General features: G+C 42.8%; 1 protein-coding gene across 3 annotated transcripts; it reads right to left on the bottom strand.

The window, feature by feature from the left end:
• SLC30A6 (solute carrier family 30 member 6) lies at positions 1 to 27,897 on the bottom strand. Of its 3 annotated transcripts, none has more exons than XM_083176053.1 (14): positions 27,749 to 27,897; positions 24,370 to 24,456; positions 21,446 to 21,530; positions 15,757 to 15,799; positions 14,881 to 14,946; positions 13,911 to 13,991; positions 13,204 to 13,239; positions 12,041 to 12,135; positions 10,945 to 10,993; positions 8,060 to 8,179; positions 5,239 to 5,341; positions 3,782 to 3,829; positions 2,576 to 2,644; positions 1 to 758 (listed from the first exon to the last, which is right to left on the bottom strand). In XM_083176053.1, exons 1-14 carry the CDS (start codon positions 27,749 to 27,751, stop codon positions 249 to 251), a joined length of 1,395 nt encoding a protein of 464 aa, XP_083032179.1. In that variant the 5' UTR covers positions 27,752 to 27,897; the 3' UTR covers positions 1 to 248. The 3 variants fall into 3 exon arrangements, with proteins under 3 accessions (XP_083032179.1, XP_083032180.1, XP_083032178.1); XM_083176054.1 differs by having other exon boundaries at positions 27,698 to 27,749; XM_083176052.1 differs by lacking the exon at positions 27,749 to 27,897 and adding an exon at positions 27,676 to 27,713.

A 27,897-nucleotide genomic window follows, 5' to 3' on the forward strand; every position in this document is an offset into this window, starting at 1 on the left:
CAGCCTGAAAGTTACTTTATTAAAAATTCTGTTGTTGTTGCCTTGTAACGCCAATGTTTGCAAGAATTTTAAAGAAAAAAGTCGCCCCATGTAAAAAGTACCAGTAGTATCCCATTGCATGATAACTGTAGAGTGTTGTAAGTCCAAGGAGATTCCCCAAAACAGGATACAGTATCTGAGAGTTCACGGACACGTTCAACATACAGAACAGGTAAAAGAGAAAGGAAAACCATGGCGCATAAATAAAGTTATTGTTTGAATTGAGTGAATTGTCCTGGCGTGTATGTTCCGTATCTGTTGGCCACGTTTGTAAAACCAGTCCGCAAACCCTGTGTGCTGCCAAGGCCAGGTACTCCAAGTTCTTGGTTGAACACTGCACCATATGGAGCAGATCCATAATTAAGTCCTAGGCCATACGGCCTTGTCTGAGTGTTTGAAAGAATGACAGGGTTGATATTTTTACCTGGTGTATTAAATGCAAATTCTGGGGGTGGGCTGCTGGGTTTGGACGGTGTGGAGGTCAATGGACTTAATTCATCAGTTGCAGTCTTCAGAGATGGCATCTGAATAATGTGATGTTCTGGAATGTTCAACATGTTGGGAGGCATCGGACCAGAAGACAAGACAGGCCTAGACCATTCATCCTTGAAGATCTGGACTGTGAGCGTTGCAACCAAAGAACTGAGCCGGTTTGTAACATGAGCAAGTACCAGCTGTTCATTCGCGTCTCTTCTAATGCGGACATGGAGTGACCCAGCCTGAAATGCACAAAGAGATTTTCTATAGATTCTGTACTAAGACATTATAAAGCAAAGGTGAATACCCCCTTTCATCAGCAATTACATACATTAAATAACTTAGATGTTAGTGCAGTGGTTCCCAAACTGTGTACGGGAGAGAATAAAGTTGGGAATTGTTGCCCTAGGTGCCTTGATTTAAAAATAAGGTCTGGGAACTCCAGTGTTAGTGCATTTGCACATAAATGGAGTGTATGGCCAGTATTCAATGCCATGGGCGAGCTGTCACAGCTCGCAGAGCAGCCTGCTCCCTGTCACAGCTCGCAGGGTCAGTATTCAACTGACCCCCTGCATACGCCAATTCCCCCTCGCTCCGTTTTTGGGAAATCGGCATATGCGGCCGTTAACAACAGCGAGACTCACGACTAAATGCAGCGGGTTCCATGCATTAGCCGCGAGCATCGCTGTTTGGGGGAATTCTCGCTGTCCTCTGACAGTGAGGATTCCCCCGGAACATTGAATAAAGTGAGCGGCGCTGGTGGAAGGGACTGACGTCACGGCTGGGTGAGCAAATTCCAATGCCCACCCAGCTGAATAAGAGGATCGTGGTAACGAGCGGCAAATCAGTAAGTGTATATGCTTACCTGGATCTGCTACTCTGTTGGGGGGGGTTGCCGAAATCCCGGTCCTGTGTATAAACTGCTTAAGAGCCAATAGCACTGCAGCACTGCTTGGTCAGATTGTGAAACTCCTAGTTTTCTCCTTTTCAATTCAATAGTCAATCACTTGGCACTTTGTTCATTTCTATAGAACTACTATCTTTCGGATTAGAGGGATTCCCTTATTGTCAGAAATCTTATGACTCACGCAGTATACTGGTGTGTGCATCACAAGTAGTCAACCCCACCCATTGTGAGTGTTTATCCAGGTGTTTCAGTGGTTATTTATATAAACACCTCCAATTACGTAGCACTGTACAGAGAACATTTTGCATGCACATCATTTAGGTCTTTATATAGCTCTATTGATTTGCATAAGTTAAAAGTAAATGATCTGTCAGATCTAGATTAATTAGCCATCAATCTTTTGCACTACTCCCCGAAATAAAATAGACCATTAAGCATGGGTACCCTTCTGTGGTATCATTCACCCAGTATAGGGGTATCCCCAAACACTACTGCACTGCTGTCTTTATAGTCCTTCTTCACATGTGATAACACCAAGAAGCTAACTCCCATAGAATATGCCAAAGTATATTAGACTTAGGGGGTATTCAATATGTGCCGATATTTCCCGACAGGGGACATATCGGCACTCACCTGTTCAATGCTGCCGTTAACGCCAGCATTGAAGGGTGCGGATTGCTGAATTCATAGCCGTTATTCAACAATCCACTGACTTTGACATTGAATTCCGGCTGTCTAGTTACTGCCGGATCAAACTAAAATGGCCGGGATTCCAACTGTCGGGACGTTTCGACAGTCCAAATCCCATAATGAATGCCCCCTTAATGAGGGAAGAGAAGGGAGCAGAGTATAAATGTATAAATTAGCTAAATAGTTGCAATAACAAATAACAAAAGTACTACAGCATAAAGAAGTGAGTGCATATAGAGATACTGATCTGAAGATGGACCTCCATGCTTTAGTATACTGGAACTTATATATAGAAAATGCAATAGCAATTAATTAAAAGTTTAAGTCAATCATGTTTTTTATTACTGAAAACCCAGACGGGAACACAATATAGCAGGAGCGAAGTATTCACATTTCTATAGATGTAAACAAGCTAGAAGCACTGCTAATATACATTTAAAAAGCAACCAGTGAATTACATACCATGGTCCCAAATCCCAGAGTCCAAAAATGCTCATTGCGCACTTCAAGAACCCCATCTAGAGTAGAGACCTAAACATGGACACATCAAGTTGGTTAGCAAAACGTAAAGCAAACCTATACATAGAACTTGAAGAGAGATAAAGTACCAGCCAATCAGCTCCTAACTGTTACGTTACAGGCCGTGTTTGAAAAACGTCAGGAGCAGATTAGTTGGTAGTTGATCTGCATCCACTTTAGTGCTCTAAGTCTTAGGGGTTGATCTGATTAGATGCGGATGATTCACGAATGCGGATGGTATTCGCCTAAAAGCGTTCGCACCTCCATAGGGATGCAAGTCATTTTAAGCAAAGTCTGCTCAGCGAAGGGTGCGAGATTAAGTTAATTCGGGTGCCATTGTTTAAACGCATTGGAATGGCACCTCGCACCCTTCGCAGCTAATAGGATCAACCCCTTAGTGTATCTGCCCCTAGGTCTCCTATTCAATTAACAAAAAATTGAAATAACTCCTTTACCCAAACACTAAAAAAAAAAACAAAAAAAAAAAAAAACAACCATTTTTTGGAGTATGGGTAATCCGGTTTAATCCCATATTGCAGGGCATGGTTAAATCATTGATATAGTACAGGGAATATTAGTATGGCTTGGTATGTGTTACATTGATTATACGAGTGTACATACACAATTACAGAAAACAGTGCCACCCAGAGGTAAAACTAGAAAAGTACCAAACGTATTGCAGAGCAATACTACTAAATCCTTTGTACATTGGCATGTCCTGCTTTACTGATCAATTTATATTATACTAAAATGCATGCATACCTTATAATACATTACAGAGGAATCTCAGGAAGATTGTAAAGCAAACCCAAACAGTTATATTGGTCAAAGAACAACAAGGTTCTAATACATGGATCCCAAATGACATATGCAGTGTAATTACCTAGTTAAACAGTTATGGCCCTTTGTGTTTTTTGCTATAGGATCATTCCATCTGCGTTTTTTCGGCCGGGGGGGGGGGCACCTTGGGACTCGGTAAGCTGCGATTAAGGCCGTTAATAGCCAGTATACCTGAACCAGTGGATCTGGTGAGGTTGCATCCTTATTCAGTACACAAAATAGCTTCCTCCATAATGTGCTCGTGAAAAGGGCTCTTTAGCCTTGAAGTTATCTGTTCTGTGAAAATGGTTTCTCAAATGTTTCACTTACCTCTCGAAGAAGCTTATCCAGCTGGCCAATGACATGAGGTGGTGTTGTCTTCAAAAGACAAAAATAAGGGTCATTAATTCCCTCTACATTCTGTAGACGTTTAGCTGATCATACATAGACAATGGCATTTATACAGAAACAACTGCACTGTGCCGGCATCGTGGTAGCGGCTTAATGTGCTTTGGTGTGAATAGTCACACCGGCGGTCACACAATGTATTTCTTATGGATCATTGGTGCGACTATTCGATATGCCTGCGAACCTGCCCTTGCGTCGCGAAAAACTAGTCACACCTGTAAAAATATTCACAGGTGCAATCATAGTGGCTGTAACAGAAAAAAAACAGCAACCTTTTCTAACATACACTCCTAAAAACATGGGCCATGGTATAGATACTTAACATGGGCATTATTATTATAAGCTTTTTATTTACTGTATTATCAGTTCCTCGCAGTTCCATCACTTTTTGCATCGACATGCAGAAAAAGCCATAGGGTGATAGGAACTACACACCTGAATTTTTGTTAGAGAACGCGTAATATACATACACCCACGCTGGGACAGTTGTCTGCAATTTCCTAGTGCCCACATTTTAGTATAAAGAGTCTGCAGTTGACTGAAATCCTCACAGTACTAAACCCTGATCAGCATAGCCACACGGGTGCCGTATGAGTCACCGAAAGGCGTGATTCCGACGTTCATTTCTCCGACATCGGAATCCCATTTCTCAGGAGTCCGACTTACACAGGCTATTTTCGCTTGTGGGGGGTCCATGACTCCCATAGAGGGAAAATAGAATATGTGGCGAAGCCGTACCACGGTCGGGCTCCTGAAAGTTGGAAAATGACCATCGGAAGCGCGACGTTATACCGTACCCAGCCACACAGGCTGCCCTGCTACTACCAGCTGTTTCAGCAGCTAGATTAATACAGGACTCAAACGGAGCAACAAGAACAATTTACTCAACAAAACACAGAATCATGTTTAAGCCTCTTCCCTGTATTTACACTCAGACAACTATGTGCAGTCTGCAAAAACAAGGCTAATGCACCATGAAACCATAATGCCTCAAACATCTCTCTCCGGCTTGCTGTGCTCCAGCCAGTGAGAGTAAGCCAGAGCCTCAGGGACTTTTCTGAAAACCACAAAGATGTTCTAGTGATGACTCTTAGACAAAACCTGTATTCTGTCCCATTCCACACCCCACCGCCATGATTAAAGAATGCAGTTAAACCATAGACAGTGGTATGCACAATTCTGCCTCCTCTCAAACCGCTATGTGCAGATGCATACTTTCTAAAGGAAAACAATAAATCAAATCTAGAATCCTCAAGCGCCTTTGTTTGTTTTCCATATCATAGACCTTTTTTTGTTAGATATATATCTACTGTATATCACACACACACGTATTTATATATTGCTGAACTACAACATTAACAAAAACGCAATACACTTACTTGGAGCAGAACTTTGCCACTATAAACACTCATTGGATACATAGTGCCAAATGTCATCACAGCAATGGCGACTGCTGAGGCAGTGTCCACTGCAAAATAGTTGCTGCAAAAACATAATCAGAGAATGACATCAACCATAGACAGAAACAAGGATTATTATATTTGCCCTTTGTAGTTTTAGTTAGCCCACTAAGTAAGGAATCGGTACTTATGTAATATCTGGGCTCCCGTTTTTCTTATGAGACCGCGTCCGCTCGCCACGCTTCGGGCTCGCTGCGCTCGCCACACTATATAAAATCAACTCCATGCGTAGTTGGATAGTAGGGGTATGAAAAAATGGGGTGCATTTAACATGGGAGCCCAGATAATACATAACTACCAAGGAATCCTAATAGCCCTGATGCTTTTTCGTACCCAAAAAGTCTGTAAAAAGAATAAACTATGCCAAAAATGTGTAGACTATAGAAACACATAGGGGGAAATTTACTAAGCTGTGAGTTGTATTTCACATGGGATGTTGCTATGGGCAACCAATCAGAAACTAATTATCATTTTTTTAGCCCCTTCTAGAAGATAATAGATAGGGCAGTATTCAATGAGGCCAATTCGCCATGTTTCATGGCGAATTTGTGCTATTTTCACTTTGGAAGGTGATTTTTTTGTGTCAGAAAGTGAATCACCCTATTCAATGTGCACTTTTCGCCGACAGTGAACAGTGAATGAGGGACAATTCACCGTCTGATACTCTCCGCAACACGGGTTTTTCAATGTGATTCGCCGTGAGTGTATTCAATGAGAAGATGGTGAATTGCTTTCTAAATTGCTTTCTAATGTTGTTGTTTTTTTTTAATTTGGTGTCAAAAAATCAGGAATTTTATTCTGAGAAGAGTCATGTTATGTGCTTACAGCACATGAATATTTGTTTAATTTAAAAAAAAAAATATATATATATTTTTTTTTTACACATAGCAGCCAGCAGGGGGCCGCTCATTAGATATTCATATATTCACTGCTCCCGATCATTACATATGCACGATCGGGTGCAGTGAATACCCGGTCCCCTGCTGGCTCTCCGGGGGGGGGGGGGGGGCAACCTGTGCCCACCTCCCCCCCACATACGTTCTGGGGCAGGCAGGGAGACACATTCGCCGTCAGGGGCAGCGAGCCCCTGCCTCATTGAATACTGTGGGGCTGGCAGCGAGGGCTCCAGCCCTCCGGAACACGGCGAATGTGCAGCGAATCCTAAACAGGATTCGCTGCACATCGCGATTAGGTTCATTGAATACGGCCCATAGTATCTGATTGGTTGCCCATAGCAACATCCCCTGTGAAATTCAACTCATATCTTAGTAAAATTTCCCACATAGGCTGGTTTGCAATTAGCTGAGATAATTTACCACAACTTTTGGATTCACCTGGGACTATCCAATTATCCCCGACGTACGCACTTATTGGGGATAAGGCTTTAGGTGCCTCAGTCATAATCTGCAATAAGCATTCAATGCCGTGATTACACATGGGATCGGGAATTTATGCTGGATCCCATATGTTAGTGCACTATCATGGGTCCTTTTTTGGATGATAAAAATGGGTTGTAATTGGATAACGTGATAATGACCATTGACCATGACCATTGACCATGACCATTGACCATGACCATTTTTATTGTCCTGAAAGGATAGCACTTTATAACCTTGATGGCTAACCTTGACACTCCAGATGTTGTTGAACTAGATATCCCAGCATGCTCTGCTACAGTTTTGCTATTTGGCCATGCTAACACTTATGCAGGGCATGCTGGGATGTGTAGTTGAACAACAGCTGGAGTGTCAAGGTTAGCCATCACTGCCTTATAGGATACTGGCCCTAGTCTTAAATGATTGACTACAAACATTCACAGTTACCCAAACATCAAGAGACATATGTCAACATTTATCATAAACTCGAATTCCAATGAAAAGATATTTCTTCACCTTCATTTCAAGAATGTACGATAATTATCTTATGGAATGTCAACTCTGTTTAACCAGAGATTCATAAAGAAGTTGCTCAGATGCTACTCTGCATATATAATTGCCAATTAAACTAGATTCATAAACAGCACTATATATATGCTGTAAGACACTATCCTCATTCTGTACCATGTGCACATACTAGGCCTGATTCAGCTTTTGTATGCGTATAGAGCCATTCGGATACGGTCGGTAGGTCTACCTAAAGATGGTCGATAGTCATTAGGTTGACACCACTAGGTCAACATACTGCAAGGTCAACAGATCATTAGGTCGACACATGCATTAGGTTGACATGGTCTAGGTCGACATGGGGCTTTTCACTGTTTTTTTTTGTGCCAACACGCGGTATTTCATGCTCTACCATCCACTAGGGTGTAGGGGGAGAATAAAATAGTGTGCTCGGCCCGAAGCATGGCGAGCGCAGTGGTGCACTTAATCCTGTGTCAATTCAGGCCAAAAAACAGTGAAAAACCCCATGTCGACCTAATGACCTGTCAACAAAGATGTTGGCCATCTTTGGGTTGACCATATGATCCACATGCGCAACACAGTAGTGCAAGGTTTGAGACTTCATCATGGCAGCTGCCATGAGAAATACATTTGTCTTATTAAGAAACCTTGTTATTGTGATTGTAAACCTGCTGTGCCATTTATTGCGCCATGAAGTATTAGTCAAAATAACATTTCATTTATCTCGATAGAAAAAGGTTACAATATAAATACACAAAACATCACAGATTTTCACCATGGCAATTGTCTATCCTTTTCCGTTACTGTATGTATAGGTTTATGACAAGTATACTTACTTAATTTCAATCAACATGTAAGTAATGCAAAGTGCCAGTGCTCCAGCGATGTCAATCAACACAAAAGGGTTCATCCGAGGCAGGAAGATACTGCTGAGCCCTGGGATAATTCCACATAAACTGTCGCAAGAAAAAAACAAATGAAACAATTGGAAGACCTCCGCCCATTTCACTCCTGCTCCGCCCATTTAACTCCTGGTTCTTGTAAAAATTATTTTCACTTGACTGTACAATCTGTATATTACAAGAGTACTTTACCTAAAATAGAAGTTGCCTTAATCTGGGTACACTGCAGTGGTCAGGCCAATTTGACATTGCTTAGTGTGTAATCCATATTGCGCAGTCCTGTGGTCACCTGCACACGGATGCTTGGGTTTGATGCGCTGCACATCAATATAGTGATATCGCTAGCAACCTTGTTCATGCTTATGAAGGATGGGACATGACTGTTCTATCCTTCCCAAAAATCATTCCGTGTACCCGGAATCTGGGCTCAAGAGCACTGGTTCAGTTTCCAGTCTGAATACCCAGTTTTAGTAATTGATTGTGACATACATAAATGTGTGGCCATATGGAATGTGCATTGAAATTGCAAGAGCAAACTGTACCCAGAAAAAAGGACGTCAGTCTGCAACAGAGGTCAGCAAAAGCAGAACTTGGCTTATATGCGACAACTAGGCAGTTCTGATTCAGATGTGGACACAACTTTGATGGTGTTGCTACAAAGTGATTATCAGACTGTGCATGCAATGTGGCCGCAGTGGTACCTTTGCGACGCAGCTCGCAGTGATTAATCAGTTGCAGAGTGCATATGTGTTGTGACAATGGGGCAGATGTATTAACCAGCGTTAAGTGCAAAAATGCACTTAACGCTGGTTAACTGGGGGGGGATTACGTCTGTCCCTAATGTATTACTAGCGCACCTAACGTGCGCTAGTGACAGCCCGCCGAGTTACGCTCGGCGGGGCTGTCCCTGCAATCCCCCCCAGGGATTAACGGCCGGGGCGATGTATTAACAGCCTTCAAGGCGTTAATTCGCCCCGGCCGCTTCGCCAGCGCAGGGCTAGCGTTGTCCTATCCCCCACTATGGGGACAACGCTAGCCCTGCGTCTGGCTTGGGCTGCGCTGAAGATCTCGCGGTTTTTGCGAGATCTCGCGCATGCCCAGTAAGCCGGGCAGGGGGGGCGACGGCGAGTGCGCATGTGCGGGGCGGCGAGGGAGCCGATAAGGAGAGCCGTTAACGCTGGGGATAACGGCTCTCCTTATCGGCATGGGGGATGTTAATACATCTCCCCAGTTACAAGTGCCCGCTTCTCCTCGTTATGCAGGAGAAGCGAGACGTTAGGTCAGAAGCGCAAAAGGGGGGGGTTGATACATCTGCCCCCATATCTCAGAATGCGATTGCGATCTTGTATGTAAAAAGCATGGCGCCAGCGTCCGAGCTCTCGGGACATTGGGGCAGATGTATCATTAAGCGTTTTACGTTTGTGAAATAACGAGTCCCGCTTCTCCTGCATAACGAGGAGAAGCGGGCACTCGTTATGGGGAGATGTATTAACATCCCCCAAGCCGATAAGGAGAGCCGTTATGCCCAGTGTTAACGGCTCTCCTTATCGGCTCCCTCGCCGCCCCGCACATGCGCACTCCCCGTCGACCCCCTGCCCGGCTTACTGGGCATGCGCGGGATCTCGCAAAAACAGCGAGATCTCCAGCGCAGCCCAAGCCAGACGCAGGGCTAGCGTTGTCCCCATAGTGGGGGATAGGACAACGCTAGCCCTGAGCTGGCGAAGCGGCCTGGGCGAATTAACGCCTTGAAGGCTGTTAATACATCGCCCCGGCCGTTAATCCCTGGGGGGGGATTGCAGGGACAGCCCCGCCGAGCGTAACTCGGCGGGCTGTCACTAGCGCACGTTAGGTGCGCTAGTAATACATTAGGGACAGACGTAATCCCCCCCAGTTAACCAGCGTTAAGTGCATTTTTGCACTTAACGCTGGTTAATACATCTGCCCCATTGCTACTTGTACGTGGAGGCACTCTGTGAGTCAATATTTTTTGCACATGCGCCCTAATTGCGATGCAGTACACAGCTACTGAGCAAGTTACGATGGCTTCTCTGTGTGCTGCACTGGCTTTGCTTTACAGTTCCACCACTTGATCACAGCTGAGTCTGTATCTTGAGTACTATGCTGTTCATTTTACACCCAACTTGTTTATAGTGATAGGGACATCAATTAAAAATAAACCTGGATGGAAAGCAATTTGGACATAAATACACTGATTTGCAGTGAATAAAGGAACCTATAGATTAAGGGGGATATTCAATCGCCGTCGAGCATCTCCCGTGGGGGAGATGCTCGACGGGCCCTATTCAATGCTGTCTTCCCCGACAGCATTGAACAGGGTTTCCTGGCAGAACGAGCCCGACATCTCTAGCTGTCAGGCTCGTTCTGCCGAGAACAGCCGGGAAGTGACGAGCTGCCGGCTGCATCTCGTCACTTCCCGGCCGCAACTCGCGTCCACGCCCCCTTCTCGTCCCGCTGCAGGCGGGACATTGAATCCCGCCTGCATGTTCTCGGTCGAGCTGACCGAGAACGGGACTGGGTCACGGCAGGCGAGCAAGCTCGTCTGCCGTGACCCGAAGATTGAATACCCCCCTAAGATGTTAAGAAAGTCGTAAAAACGGTAACCGTAATGCCGTAATGGTAATGACGCTATAAGTCTGTAGACACCTGATCTTTCATTACCCTAGTTGCAGATACCTGGACAGAGCTGGCATATATTTGTCTTTTGCTTTTAATGTTTAATGTGAATTGTTTTAAAAAAAAACAAGATAACTGAATTTCATGATTTCATGCAATGGAGCAGTCATCTGTCAATAACCAACCTTCGGCTTAGATCTGCTACATGTTCCTGAAGCCAGCTTGTGCTAGCAGCTGGAAGACAAAGACACTCAGTGATTTGGAGTAACATACAAGATGTAGTACAACAATTATATAGTATATATGGCATGGCACCATACTGTCCTCCTGTACAGAAATATTTCTGTGGTAAAAGTTTTAGTAAATGAGATATACACCTTTAGGGTTAAAAGGAAAATGGTCAATAAAGGTTCTTTAATATATAATATATATATGCTGCCACATAGACCCTGCAGTGGACATGACTTCCCTCTACTACCACTCAAATCACATAGCACTAAGAAAAACTCAGTAACTCCCATAGCATACAGTCCACCAGCTCCAGCCCCCTCTAAGGACACTGAACTAGCTAAAGTCAGAGAATAAGCACAGTATGGTTGTGTACCTGGTAATGTCTAGATCTACACAGACTTGCCATTAAATGACCCATCCAAATGCTGCTGCATAGCAATCATGCCACAGCCAGGGCGGCTATGAGCAATCTTGTGTAGAACTAGTTCTCCACATGTGCAAAACAAGTCCTGCACATGCACAGTCCACTCACAAAAGAATTTGGAAGGAAACCCACACAAGCATAGGGAGAATATATAATCTCTGCAGTTAGGGCCATGGTGGGAATCAAACCCATGACCCTTAGTACTGCGAGGCGGCAATGCTACCCCTTTAAACTTTTTTTTGTAATATTTTATTCCCTTTATTTTGGACTTCTGCACCATTGTGGTGCCATAGAAATAAAAGATTATGATAAAAAAACAACTTGACAGTAGTAAGAGCAGATGTACTAACCTTGAAAAGTGATATTGCACCAGCCAATCAGCTTCTATCTGTCATTTTTAAAACACAGCCTCTGACATGTCAGTTAGGAGCTAATTTTCTGGTGGTTTATCGTTCTCCATTTTATCACTTTTCAAGGCTTAACACATCTCTCCCAAAAGGTTAAAAAGACAAACTTATAACAAAAAGGACACTGCATGAACAACTGTGAATATAATGCATCTGTTGAGAGAGCTTTTTCTTTTCATTCTGATTTTTTCACCCACTGCACATAGAACATAAACTTACCTTCTGAAACGTAGGCAAAAGGTTTATTTTTAACAGAAAGCATAGTAAGTAGGTTGAAAAAAAGGGCCACAAATGTTCCCACAAGCAGACGACCGCTGGAAGAAAAAAAATATATAACTAGTCACATGTTTATCACAGTCGGGTTTGCTATTGGCAGAGCAATGCATGACAGCAGATCACCACTGTGACCGCTTCTACATCCACTATAAAACCTAATCATGCCAGGAGTTACCCAGCTGCTCTTCCCAACAGGGTCAAACTATAAATGGGATTACATTTTACATTGATCCCAACATCTGATGCTTGTGCTGATTGGCAGAATTGCCAATGTGTAACCATTTTTATTCAGTACCATACTGTTAAATGCACTCTTTGGTGCCGAGTCATATCTCAATACAAAGAGGAGAGCAGCGAGTCTCAGGATACAGCGTATGCCCAGATGTCATTTTGCACATTTCTGCTCATCAACTTCCTATTCCGAGTTAGATGGGCCATTGTCGGATCGGTCTTCCTATGAAATGGGTAGGAAATGGGTGGACACAAGCAGGGTTGTAACTAGGGTGGTGTCACCTTGCGCTCAGCCCACAACAAAAAAGGAAAGATCCGTGTGTTCATACCACAGCATTGCAGGAAATATATATCTGAGGCTGTTTTATGCCCTGTGCAATTGTTTTACACTGGCTTGGGGCAGTACTGAGAGGGCTATTAACGGGTAAGTGATGGAATGACAAGTGGCCTTGATGACCAGGCACCCTGGCACCCTCACAGTGTAAGGACCTCAGCTACCATGCAGATGATTGCATTATGCCACAAAGCATTTGCCTCACCCTCAGGGGTGTCGACAGGTCGGCCAGCCCCCCGCTAAAAGGGGGGGAAACCAACGGGAGTGGGCGTGGCTTTGTGCTGAGCTGGGGAGAGAGGCTGTGCAGCCTGTCATCTCTCTCCCCACCACAAAGCTCCCTGCAGCGGGAGAGAGATGAGCGTGACTTGAACCCCTCCAGCAGACTTGGGCCTGGGTAAAAAGTACCCCCCCCCCCCCATCTCCTCTCGATGCAAATAATCCCGCTGTACGCAGCAAAGTAGCAGGACACATCGGTAGTCCTAAGTACAGTATGTAATGTTATAGTAATATGAAAACTAGAAAAGAAAAAAAAAACACCTACGTGTGTATCTCTGGCTGCTCCAAAAATCTTTCAGCACTAGAAATAAGATATAATACACAAATAATCAGTTACATGGGTGGTTGCTGTAGTTGTCAATTTTCAGTCACAACAACTCATACAAGTCGGTCTAGTCCTGGTACACCATAAACATTACACAAACCTAATACGGTGCTGCCATCGCTTTGACATCCAAGAAAATGAATATTAACTGCAAATAAAATATAACGGATCCGTCCTGCATAAGAGAATGCAGCCACCACAATATGGCTATTGTGGATTATTCAGACATGAACGGAATTGCTGGCCATAAATATTATAAGTGTCAGGGAAAACGCAGGCGTGCTCAGGCGGTTTCAGGGAGGGTGTGCAACATCAGCTACGGCCCTGATCAGCCTGTGGCTGCAAATTAGCAGCCCAGTGCTCAGGTCTGAATAACCGCCATTGTCACTGAATGTACTGTATATGACTGGAGCACTATTATCCGCCATGCAAACCCATGCTTTAATAGTTTATTACAGACAACCACTCCTCCCAGTAATTCAACAGAACAAAACACAGTAAAGCAGCTAATAGCCTGTGCTCAGGTTGCTAATACTCTGTGCGATTTACACTACCGAGTTATGGTGGAAGTAAACAATTTGGAAATAGCCATAAACAAAGTCACACGGCTGAGGGGACAGATCTGGCACCCACATATGAGCATGTACCTTTCCTTAAGTATGAAGAGTGCACCGAGCTGGGCCAGGACTGTGGAGGCAAAGACTGCTAGTACCTCCAACCGCTCAAACCTGCAACACAAGGGGAAATGTGTCTGGCTGTGTAGGATACATTTGTAAGTAAATAAATGGTCATACAGTATCATAGACAGGAGAAGGACAAATCAGAAGAGGAATATGAGGATTTGCTACTCACTACTGAAAAACAAATTAATTTATTTTTTAATAAGAAGAGGTGCCCCTGGTTTGAAATTAAATGGATACAGATTGACATGTCCAGCATGATTAACATGTGGCACTGTTGTTAATGATAATTATCTTAAGTGCATCCAGGAGGAAGCATTAGAAATTCAAACCAACAAAGGGGCAGAGGTATTATAGCGGTGTGCTAAAATAGTTCCCGCTTGCCTCATTAACAAGGCGCAGCCCAGAGCCAACAGCAGGAACAGCGCTGTCCCTGCTGTTGAGATAGGGCTTCGCCAGCCTGGTGATGGTGAAGCCAAAAACAGCTGCAGGCTGAACAGTCAGCGATGTTCTTAGCGCCTAGAGTGTGCATCAGTATTGTTCTTTTTTCCTGTATGGTACTAGAAGCCTTAACTTGGTAGCACCTCTCTTTAGGTTTAAAAATATGGTGTGCAGTCCAGTCCCCCCCCCCCCTTTCCCTGTTTATACATTAGGCCTAGTATCATTTAGATAGCAGCGCCCCCTGTCATTTACCACACGCTGGCTCCTTCATACATGGGGAAGAAGCGCTATCAGTGCACATAACATGCGCTGATACCCCCTTCTCCCCCATAACAATCTTTCATACATCTGCCTCAATAGCTGGTATGCCAGTGAGCATCTGGGAGGGATAGAGGTGGGACTATTCAAAGAAATGTTACCTGTACTGAGAATCTCTTGGTAGTGCTGCTGTATATATTCATACATCCAAAGTCATTTACATGTAAAAAATACGTACCCGAATGAATATGTGGGACTGTGTTTTTTCATCATTACCCAATAGCTTATCATACACGTTATTATACTAGAAAGAGAGACAAAATAGGAGTTTAGTATTGATGGTCATTAACATCATGCTACACACATTTATATTGTGAGAATAAGCAGATCATCAACTGCTCTCAATATATTATATTGAGCATTACTTTCATCCTCGAAATACAGGAAGACCTACCCATGTTACCTGCCTAAGTGCTGCATATTCCTGGAGACAATTGTCATCTGCACCTAAGTGAGGAGCCCGGGCTTCCAAGGAATATTAAACAGGACTGCTGCTAACCAATCATAAGCGCAAAAAAAACCCGGGACATACAGTGCAGGTACAGGGAGGATACCTCCCCTTTCTTTTTATCTATATTTTGAATTTTACTTTTTGATGTCTGGCCAGAAAAATTCTAGTGAGAGAAGGTTTCTCATATAGAGGAGTACAAGCATCCTCCTTCCACCTCGCAGTGATAACTTATGATTGAAACTAAACAACAGCCTTTTTTTTCCTCATACAACACTGTGAATCTTTTTAAACCAAATATGGCAGACTAAAATATCTTTTTTCCATATTTTAATGAAAATATTTATAATAATTTGATTTTTATCACTGGCCAGTGTATTTCAATATATGCATTATATGTGTTCTTTTTGTCTGCTCTCAATATAGTTGGAGATGCTTAGTGAATGGTTATCCTGCTTTCACTGTCCAATTACATATCAAATAAAATGTGAATGCAAGGTGTATTTTTTATTTTTATGTGAATTAAAAAAAAAAAAAATCCTGAAAAAAGGTCTCTCATTCACTTTAGGAATAACGTTAATATAGGTTTCACAATATCGGTCTTACCTGAAGAGGTCAAATATGGTCAAATAGGTGTAAGCAGTAAGAGCTGAAAAAGAAATAATGCATATTGCAAAGTTAGCAGACAGTGCTTAAGTATTATTATCATCATACTTCATTTATATGGTGCCACAAGGCATCCGCAGCGCCCATTTACAGAGTATATAAATGAATAAGCAAAACAGTGACTTACAGTTGAATACAATAGAGGATAAGTACAGGGTACATAACCATAGCTGCATCAGCAGATAACACTAAAATAAGTGTCAGCGTGGCAGGACACTGCAGGATTTGGTGCCATCAAAGATGGTTTAGGTAAAAGAAGGAAGAGCACATGAAGGAAGAGGGCCCTGCTCATGAGAGCTTACATTGTAAAGATAGAGTACTTATAAGTTATTATTATCATTATTTTATAGAGTAATAGCATAGGCAGCAAAAAGAAGGTTTGAGAATCTGATTCAAAAATAAGCAGTGCTACAACTACAAGGAATGAAAGATAAAAAAAATTCCGTAAAAAAAAAATTATATTAGAAAACTTTATTTATGACATATTTAATGAATTTATATATACACACACAAAACATACAATAAAATATATTTAAAAAATAAGATACTTTAAAAATTAGCCTCACTCTTAAGATTAAAAATTTGGGAGCCTTATTTCATGTGGCTCTAGGATATATGATGAATTTGAAGGTAAGTGCACTTTACTAGTTCAGCTGCCTGAGGATGAAATTTAAATGAGTCCTCACTATTTATACGGTTCCTGATCTGGTTTTGCCGGAGGATTCGTGAAGATGTTACGTGGCAGCTGAAATAGAAGATCAATCCTAGAGTCCTGAGGCTGAAACACCTGGCGCATTTCACTACTGGCTGTAGCTTTATCAGAGGTCTGACTATTCCTCCAGTGGTAACTGGGGGCACCGCACCACCAGAGAGGACTTAGAGCAACATATGAGGGTCCATCTGTTGTAACATCTTCACGACTCCTCCGGCGGCACCAGATCAGGAACCGTATAAATAGTGAGGACTCACCATTTGCTTCCTAAATTTCATCCTCAGGCAGCTGAACTAGTAAAGTGCACTTACCTTCAAATTCATCATATATCCTAGAGCCACATGAAATAAGCAGGATAACCAAAATTTTCATCTAAAGAGTGAGGCTAATTTTTAACGTATCTTATTTTTTAATATATTTTATTGTATGTTTTGTGTGTGTGTCTATATGTAAATTCATTAAATATGTCATAATATAATTTTTCTAATATAATTTTTTACGGAAAAATTGGTATCTTTCATTCCTTGTAGCGCTGCTTCTTTTTGGTTCCTTTTTACAAATATCCTTTATAGGGTCTGACTACCCCTATACCCCAGCAGCTGCTCTGTGAGAGCCCACTCATAACAGGCGCCCCTACTTCTGCTTGTTAGTAGAACCTTTGTTGGCAATTTGATTGACCTGCTTAATTAAAGCCTCATACACACTAGGTGATATTGTGAACAATATCGCTCAGAACAGGGCTTCTGATGCTGTGTACACACGGTGAGATTCCTTTGCTATTCGACTTAAGGGTGCATACACACTGTACAATTTTTTTGACCAATTTGGTTGAAAGACATTTCCATCGAACCCAGTGTCCTGGACTAAAGATGTTGACAAAAGATATTGACGACAGAAGAAAGATCTAGCTACAGTTTATAGGCTCTTTTTGAAAGATATTCAAATTGAACTGCATGCACAGTTGACGAACAATCTTGATGAACAACTGGCGGGTATGCGCATCATCATTCGTCATTTGTTTGTTGACAATATCTTTTGTCAACATCTTTCGTCCAGGACACTGGGTTCAATGGAAATGGTCTTTCAACCAAATTGGTCAAAAAAATTGTACAGTGTGTATGCACCTTAAGATTCGAGTGCTATGCAATCTTTGCTAACTCTGTACTATTTACATACAATTCATGTAATCTACACTTGCATTTGCACTATATAGCCATTGCTGCCCTGTTTTTCTGGGTATCGATTTGTGCTGTCACGGCAGTGCGCATAGGGATCGCAAGGTAAAAAACCTGTGCGGTCTGCATGTGATTTTGACTATATAGTCAAAATCTAATGTCAAATCTCACCGTGTGTACACAGCATGAGTGATGTACACAGCATGAGTTCACTCAATATCGTTAACGATGCACAGTCCCGCACCTCAATAACGACAATTGATGTCTTCTGAACATGCAGGTAAATTTGGCTCCAATGACGTCACTGAAAGATATTGGTGTTCAGTGTGTATGCAAAATAACGGCCGCCGCCGATATGGTTAACTATATCGGTTGCGGCCCGTGTGTATGGAGCTTAAGTTAAATTTTTTAGGAACCACTTCAAAGTTTAGAGGCTAATGGCCAATACACACTAGATGATGTGTTCAGTGAAAGAGCTTGGTGAACGATTTCCCTTGAGCTTTGGAGTGTTCTAGGCAAACGACATTTTGCATACACACTTAAAGATATAATAAAAGTCACTTGATCTACAGGTAGCTAAAGTCTAGTAATGTGCAGCATTTTGTGAAAAATTAAGCTGCATGTAAAGAGGACAGAAACCCTCGTTAACGACCCACGGGAGCGCGCATTGTTCACACTGGCCGATATTCTGAACAATATACTTCAGAAGCGCCAAAAGATAGTTCAAAATAACGCCCATGCATATGCTTGGAAGCAGATGCGCTGTGATAATAATCGGCTCAATTCACAATGTGATAATTGATCACATCGCACTGATTTATTAAATTATAGCATGCAAGGAGAGAGCTTGTGAGAAAGCAGTGTTTGCTGCAACATATCTCCTTTCCCGCCTACAGCGGTTGCATCGATCGAAGCTCTTGGAGGGCTGCAGATAATCAGGGGGCTCTCTGCTTCTGTGACCCCAGGTGCTGTAAAGTGAGCTGCTGTTTGCAGCATCAGTTTACTGAACCATGAGTCACAGGAGCAGCAGAAAGTCCCAATGACCGGCGACCATCACTGTAGCACCGATCTCCGGTCCCTGGGTAGGAGAGTATATAAATTTTTTTTTTTTTTTTTTTACACAGTGATAATCTAGTGCAGCGGATCTCAAACTGTGGGTCCTGACACCAAAGTGGGTCCCGACCACCTCAGCATGGGGTCACGACTCTATGTTGCTGATCATGAGGCTAATGTGTCTGTGGAGGGGGGACAGGGTATAACTCATTAAGTAAACACCCACTGCTTCCCTCTTCCATCCCCCATTACCCACTGCCTCCTTGTCACATAAGCCGTCACTTAACTTCACTGACCACGCATGGGGCGGCCATTCAGTAGTAACTTGCTGGGGTCCTTTAATAATTTTTATTGTCTGATGGGGTCCCAGAGAAAATTAGTTTGAGCACCACTGATCTAGTAGTATCTATTGGACACACATCTGATCACACTAGCCCTGTCTTCCAGGTGAGATCATAATCAACTCAAGAAGTCTGACTACTGCCAGATCGGGACAGGAAAATGATGACATCTGGGAAAGCAGTGATTGTAAAGAGGTGGAAAATAGATTAAAAAAAGAACTGAGATTTTCAAGAGTATGACGAGACTTGGCAGAGCAAAGATATTAAAGTGGTTAAAGAGATTGCAGGTACAGAAATTGATAAAGAAGAAATTGGCCAAATTAAAATACAAGCAACTTGCACAAGAGATGCTTTCCAAACTTATACCCATTTCACACTGCAGCTCTTAACCGGTATATTGACATTTTTTTAGCATTTTAAACTGGTTAGAGCTGCAGTGTGAAAGTCTGCATTTACCGGTTAAAAATAACCGGTACTTACAAACGGGTAAAAAGCAGAGTCCTACACGGTTCAGAGCCGTGTTTTATGCAGTGTGAATGGCTCTGAACTGGTATATAGGACTCAGGCAGCAGTTAGCACTGAGCTGGTTATCAGCGCAGTGAATAATCAATGATCGGGAGCCGCTCATTCATATGTGCATTTGTAATGAGTGACTCATTCATATGCGCATATGTAATTAGCAGCTTGTTCATATGCAAATATGTAATGAGCGGGATCCGCTCCCTCCTAGTGACCAGTGCACGCCCGCTGTCTACCACGCTGGGGGGGGGGGGGGGCTGCTGCTTTACCGACACCTGTGGCTGCCGACCCAGGGTCACCCCTTGAACCCGCTCTGCCTACTGCATGGTATATTACTGGTTAATTACCGTGTACCTTTCACAACGGATTCAATGTGAAAGGTACAAAAACGGTAATTAACCAGTAATATACCGTTCACAACATGCAGTGTGAATGGGGTTAAACTTGCTCTGACCCGGTTAAAGAAACATTAAAAAAAAAACGGGTCAGAGCAGGATTGGCAGTGTGAAAGCAGCATAATAGATGAAAGCATTCATTATTTTAAAATTAATTTCATCCTTCAGACATGAACCCTGTGCAAGTGACTAAGGGGAGTAGGTGTTGGAACTGAGAAGAATAATTTAAATACATATTGTATTTTTATTGATAATTGCAAATGGGTTCAAAAATTATATTGCAAGGTGTCAGAACATTTCAGATTTTTTTTTTTAAGTTGAAAAATGTATCTATTTGACATAAAAAAACAAACAAACATAGCACAAAACGTATAAGACAGCTAACAGGGATCAAAATACAGTTAAGAGGAAAGGTTAAGTAAAGAAAGAGGGGGAGGGGTAGAAGGATCACTGTGGATGAGAATGGCCAGGGGTGTCTGAGGAGCTATTTAGAAGATTTACGTTTTTAAATCATCTGTAGATTTATACTCCGACAAAGAAAACCAAGAAATGAAAAAGGTGGACAGTGTATCTGATGAAAAGTCTAGAATATCACCATTAGCATAAAATGGTCAATTTTGTGAAACCATTCTTACCCAGTAGACGGATTAGTGGAGTTCCGTCGAACTGGAATAACTGCCCATGCTGCATTACTGAGGTGGCGAAGAAGAGATATTTTATATTCTCCCACTGCAATGCTCAATTAATTAAGTAGCCAAACCAGAAGAAAGAGGGATACCTAATATATGCTGATAGTTTGATATGACCTCAAGCCAGAATGGATGTAAATGGGGGCAGTCCCACCAAATATGTTTCAATGTCAAAAAACATCGCAAAAAAAAGTTGGAAATTGAAGGGAACAGATCAGAATTGTGTATTGTATATCTTTAATCATGGTGCAAATAGAGCTTACAGAAGCTTTTAATTCTGGTTCACTGATTCCGATTCACTCGCAAAAGCAAATTCTCCCTTTAATGTACAAAACCATGTGCACTGCAGGGGGGCTGATGTAACTTATGCAGAGAGCGTTAGATTTGGTTGTTATTTTGTTTCTGTGCAGGGTAAATACCGGCTGCTTTATTTTTACACTGCAATATAGATATCAGTTTGAAGTACAAACCCCACCCAAATGTATCTCTCTGCACATATTACATCTGCCCCCCCCCCCCCCCCCGCAGTGCACATGGTTTGTCCATTAGAGTGTGAATTTGCATTTGTGAATGAACCAGAATCAGGCCCCTAGTTCTCTTTCCCACGCTTTGGCCCATGTAGGTACAGTAGGGTTCTGATTAATTAGTAATATATGGTAAAGGGCGGATTAGAAAAATGAATTAGAACTTGAAACACACACTTCAAGGTAATGTAATAAATACGTGTATAGAACTGATCACATACCCATACTGTTTGTAGAACTGCACCACGTCAGCAAGAATCCTGTACAAACCACATTTATTGCACCAAACAGCAAAATCTTCCATGACTGGAAACAGAAAGCAGAACACAGTGTAAACAGTATGACAGATAGAGCATTGCAGTATTGCATTGTATGGAATGCGATCCATCGATCAAAATCACATGGAAGTATGTTGTGCAGATATTGTGGAGCGTATATAACTATGGGCCTGATTCTCGTCTGTAAGCAACGCAAATACATACCTCCCAACATGACCCTCTCCAGGAGGGACACATTGCTCTGCTCTTGGACTTCCCCTCTTAATGTGTGATTACCATCACCTGTGGTGAAGCACCTTGTTTAACACAGGTGATGCACAGGTGATACATTAAAGGAAAGTACAGGAGCAGAGTAATGTGTCCCTCCTGGAGAGGGTCATGTTGGGAGGTATGCAAATATACATGTAACTTTGCCTGGAATAAACCATGTTGCCATGCAAGGGAAGCAAATCCATTTAAATCTCTTCTGTGCAGGGTAAATACTGGCTTCTTTTGCATATTTCCTAGCTTAACTCTCTCTGCACGTCACATATAGCCCATATGCAGTGCTACATGGTTTTGCCCAGTTGCTTGCTTTTTTAATTTACTTTAAAAAAATAATCAGACTTTTTACACTGCAATATAGTAGAGATGTGCAGATCCAGATTTACCCTGATCTCAAATTGGCATGGCTCCAAAACATGTGACAGCCGGATAGCCAATAAGATCTTGTTTTGAGATCCAGGTAAATCCGGATCTGCGCATCTCTACAATGTAGATTTCAGTTTGAACACACCTCACCTAAATCTAAAGATGAATACACACTATGCGATATTATGGACTATCGATCATAAGGAAGGGATTTGCAATGATAAATAGTTTCAAACATATAGTGTGTATGCACTATATAATGCGCGCTCCCACAGGTCAGCGATGACATCCTCTGTTGTCTATACATGCAGCTCAATCTGAGGATCTCAATATCCTTAATGCTAGACACGGCTACTTACAATATATTGTTGGTCGTTTGGAAGATTGCACAGTGGGTACACACTATATCGCTATACCGGGAGTTCAAGGGTAATCATTGACCATATCATAATGTTTGCACACTGTAGTGTGTTCCCAGTTTAACTTTCTCTGCACATGTTACATCTGCCCAACATGCAGTGATACATGGTTTGGGTTCACTTGTTTGACGTTGTGCTTTTACTTACAAAAATTAATCAGGCCCTATGTTTGAATCAGTCACGTGCATCTTATGGTGTGTACACACGTTATGGTGCCCATACACGCTACGCTTTTTTGGTCCTATTTGATTTGATTTGGACTACAAAAAGGATGTGCCTGCACATCCTTTTTGTACTTTACTATATCGGGCTCCCGGGGACGCGCATCGCGTCGGATCTGAACGCGGCAGACACTTAACACGCCGCGATTATCGTATATGCGATGCGTTTTGTACTTAAAAAGTACAAAACGCATACGATAATCGTAGCGTGTATGGGCACCATTAGATGTGCCTTAAGATCCTATCCACGATCTTATCAGATAGGATCGTGGATAGGATCTTAAGGCACATCCGATTTGACTATCTTGACTATATAGTGCAGATCTGCACTATATAGACAAGGCAGCCAAGACTTTCTGGCTTCCAATACATGAACGCGTATCGGGATCGGATCGGGACCGCAAGGGTTAAAACCCTTGCGATCTGCATCCGATGTTGATCCGATGTTGACTATATCTTCAACATCGGAAAGGAAATCGGACTGTGTGTACACAGCATCAGTCACAAGTTAACTTGTGGTTGAATAATAATATTTATATAGCTCTTCTCTCCAGCAGGATTCAAAGTTGCTTTATATGTATCAAAAACATGGTACAGCAGGTTGAAAAACATACAAAAAGAATTAAGAACAATTAAACCTAGAGAGCACAATGGTACCGATTCTGGTTGGTTTACAAAAGCAAACTCCTCAGCTCAATCTGAGGATCTCAATATCCTTAATGCTAGATATTTTGTATGCAGATACAGGCGCAGTTGCACAAAGAAAATAGGCAGCCTAAATATCGGCAGAAATTGTTTTGCCGATTGCTCCTATTTGCATAGGGATATGAATAAGAAGCATTTAATCAAAAAAGGATGTGTGAAAAGACACTTGACGCTACCAAATCGAGCAAAAACATGGTGTGACTAGAGCAAGGATGCAGGAGGACATTTGTACCAGGCAAGGCAGCCATGTCCAGTCATTAGAATGAATTAATCAACATAACTGGGCTTTGGTCTGCAGGTTAAGGCTCTTATTCTGGTTCACTCGCAAAGACAAATTCCTTCTCAAATGGACAAAACCATGTGCACTGCAGGGGGGGGGCAGATGTAACATGTGCAGAGAATTAGATTTGGGTGGGGTTTTACTTCAAAGTGAGATCTATATTGCAGTGTACAAATAAAGCAGTCAGTATTTTCCCTAAACAGAAACAAAATTACTCACCAAATCTAATTTGCTCTGTACAAGTTACATCTGCCCCACCTGCAGCGCACATGGTTTTGTCCATTGAGAAGGAATTTGCCTTTGCGAGTGAACCAGAATAAGGGCCTAAGTTCAGTGAGGGAATGTAGTGGATATAACTAATTTCAGACAACTCTTGCACCAGTTATTGGGCTGGAACAAGACTGTAAGAATAATTATGGTTATTTGAAGAAACGTATGGCTAGGGCCATTGTGGTAGTTAACAACTTGCATTCAGATGAATAGCTACATTTCTTAGTGACCATCAGCTCTGTGTAACATGCCTATAAACATGCCTATATATATTAGGAATACTAATTCTGCACTCCAATATTCTTGTTCTTCCATACTATTGGGGTTGCAGTATCTACTTACTCTGCGATCTGCTGCCACCAGTCGAAACTCCTGTGTCAACTTGCCCAAAAGAGAACGCTGTGTTTTCCGGAAAAGATGTATGGTCCCCTTTATTAATACAAACATACAAAATATATTACAATCAAGTTTACTTATTATTAAACTTAACATACCGATATATTTCCCTGCTATGTTGCATCTAGTGAATAGACTTCACCACTCACATATTTGGTGAGGAATACCATAACTATATTATTGCAATACTGCCCCAATTTCAGAGTTGATTGTATATGCCTGTGTACCAATTGTTTTTTCTGTCTGCGCAATCATACATACATATGTACATACTTATAGATTATGAATCTACATTGTGATACATCTACATTGGGGTCAATTTTCGGCACTGTTAATAGCGCCAGGAGCAATTAGCAATTCTAACCAAAGTCGGAGAATGCCGATACTCGCAGGCATTTAGCTCCAAGAACCAGCAATTTCCGCCTAAGGTGCCTCCTGCAATGCTGTCTGCACCACCCTAGGAGGGATGCGAGGTTAAGCTAGTTAAGTCCCAAACACGCTAGACGATATAGTAAAAGATATCCCTCAAGGTGTGTACACACGGGCTATAATCACTTGCAACATGGTCGCTTATCGACCATATTGCCAGGGATTGGAGTGTGCACCGGCGATAAATCGCTAGGTGCGCGCTCCTGTTTTTAGCCCCCTTATGATCGCTGGTCGCAGGAGCTAGCTCCTGCAACCAGCTGATTCCCCCTGCGGCTCCCCCCGGCAGAGGTTCCCTTTCATCAGCAACCATCTCTGGTCACTGATGAAAAGGAGACACTGAGCAATATATCGCCCCCTTGTGTACACAGCTTCAGAAAGGGGATTTCGAACAATATCTTTCACAATATTTTCTAGTGTGTACACTCAATATCATTATCGATGCGCACTCCCACACGTTATTAACGATGATTGATGGCTGCTTGATATGCAGGTTAATTTGGCTTTATAACCAAATGACATGCATGTTTAGCAGGTCCTGGTGACGTCACTTAAAGATTACAGCGGCCGATATCATTCAGTGTGTACGCAAAATATTAGCTTCCTGCAGCTGATATAGTTAAATATATCGGCATCTGCTAGGTCGGCCAGTGTGTTTAGAAGCGCGCTATTCACTGCACCACTGTATTGAGTCGACTGCATTTAGATATACAATGTGATATTCTACAATACTGCAGCTATCTCAGCAAACGTTTGTGGTCAATAAAAGAATAAACAACCCGCTTTGATTAAAGTTCTTAAAAAAATTTTTTATTCAAAACATGCAGAAGTAGGCAGATACTGTCCGTCTACTTCTGTGACATCATAAATTTGATGAAAAAGTTGATTAGATGTGTGGAGCTGCGTTTTAGACAATATTAATGGTTTAAACAATGTTCATGGTTATCTGAGTCTACAAGACCCTTTAATAGAAGATATGTGTCACTTCTACCCCTTTCACACCTGAACTCAGACCTGGGTTATTGCCTTTCACATTAAATCCAGAACGCTCATTATAGAGAAGGCAACACACGTTTAACCCTTCTTATAACTCTGGTTGAATTGCCGGGTTGGTCGACCAGGGTTAATAGGTGTGGTGCTTTCACATCGCACCTAGACCCTGGTTGACACATCAGCAACCCAGTAATTACCAGGGTTATTTTGGCAATGTGAAAGTGATATAATAGTGCTTTGACATCGCAAACCCTGAACACCAAATATACATGAGACGACCCAGGTTTAACACAGGTTAAATTGCCAGGTTGCTCGACCCAGGTTATTCATTTTGGTGCTTTCACACTACACATCGACCCCTGTGGTGCCATATAAATACAAAATAAATAATATGCGGTACTTGTATATTATCACGGCGCCCTCATTTCCATCGCATGCCATCGTACAACCAAAAAAATAGTGTCGCATCGCATGCCATATGATCGCATGCGATGCGATTATACCCGATTTTTAATTGTACACGCACCCAGACCCCATTTTACATTGTACACCCACCCTGATGGGTACTGACAATGTTAAATGCCCCCCCCCCCCCATTGTTAACGCCACTCCACTATCAACGCCAACCCAAAGCGTGGTGAGCGCAGCGACCCCGCGAGGGGCGGCGGTACGCGTCCTCCGACCTTCGGGCTCGGTGGCTCGCCATACTATATAAAATCAACTCCACGCCGACGTGTATACTGGGGGTAGGAAAAGGTCGGAGGACGCGTACCGCTGCGCTCGCCACGCTTCGGGTTGGCGTTGATAGGGTGGTGGCGTTAACAATGGGGGCATTTAACATACTTATTACCCATCAGGGTGGGGATACAATTAAAAATCGGGTCTGCCTGGGCATTTAACATTGAAATCGCGTTGCATCGCATGCCATTATAATGGCATGCGATGCTAAATTAAAATTGTACACTCTTCCCGGGAAAAGCCTCAAAGCGGGTCCATCGCATACCTTAAATAGTGGCATGCGACGCGACGGGCGCCGTGATAATACACAAATACCTAATATGCTATGGGCAGGGGTTAAAGTCAGGGGGAACGTGGTTCCACCACATCTAATGGTAGGGGGAACCGGGTTCCACCTGTACCACAGCCCAGAACAGTAATTCCAACAGAAAGGTCTGTCCCAGAGGCAGCTTCTTCTGGCACGGCATATGTGATGTCATGCTATCAATACTGCTAAATGAAGAAGAGCCACATGGCGTCAGTGTTACGGGAAAGGAGTTTAAGCCCTGGCTATGGGCTGAGACTACACCACAAATATGGACTTGACTAACCAGATGATGGTATAGAGGTAAGCAACCTATGGCTCACCACCTGGTATAGATGAATGAAGCCCATCAGCTAGTATTGAGGAGTCTACCTGGTGTGCATAAGGTAGGCAACCTATGGATACATTGTGCACCTATGGCTCATCAGCTGGTGTGTATAAAGTGGGCAACCTATGGTGCTTCAGCCGTTTAAATGAGGTATAGGATTTATGAATCACCAGCTGTGTGGGTGAGGTCTGCAGTCTACTACTCATCAGCTGGTGAACCATAGGTTGGTGAAGATGGTTACCTACATATGTCCCATGAGCCTTAGTGGATGGAGTAGCCAGCCTAGGTCTCACCAGCACACCTGGTCACAGGCACAATGCTGGCAACTTATATCACAACAACTGCACAGAGTTCCAAGATGCCTAACCCCGCTATATGTTGCCTAGTGCCTACATCTTACTACGCTATACGTCTATGAAGAGCAAATACAGCTACACACACAGCATCAATGATCACTGCCCACCATGTGTCCCACATCCATATACCTCCCATCAGACACAGCATGGCACAACTGTCCGGAACGGAGGAGCACTCACCATATCTAGCAACCTGGGGCCGGAGGAGGCACATACCAGGGGCGGGACACGTTGGCATGGTGATCAACTTTCTGCTGTATGGTAGGCTGAAAGGAAAACGTCACTTCAGTACCAAATCATGTGACTAACCGGGTGATCTGTTTATGCGA

Source organism: Crinia signifera, chromosome 3 (genome assembly GCF_055691185.1).
Source record: "Crinia signifera chromosome 3, ASM5569118v1, whole genome shotgun sequence".
NCBI classification, from domain to species: domain Eukaryota; kingdom Metazoa; phylum Chordata; class Amphibia; order Anura; family Myobatrachidae; genus Crinia; species Crinia signifera.

Excerpts from the sequence above, each read along its gene's own strand:
- SLC30A6 (XM_083176052.1), bottom strand. Across the intron at positions 5,342-8,059 it reads TACATGTTGATTGAAATTAA|CAACTATTTTGCAGTGGACA; the intron begins GTAAGTATACTT and ends ATGTTTTTGCAG. Across the intron at positions 759-2,575 it reads CTCTGGGATTTGGGACCATG|GCTGGGTCACTCCATGTCCG; the intron begins GTATGTAATTCA and ends TGTGCATTTCAG.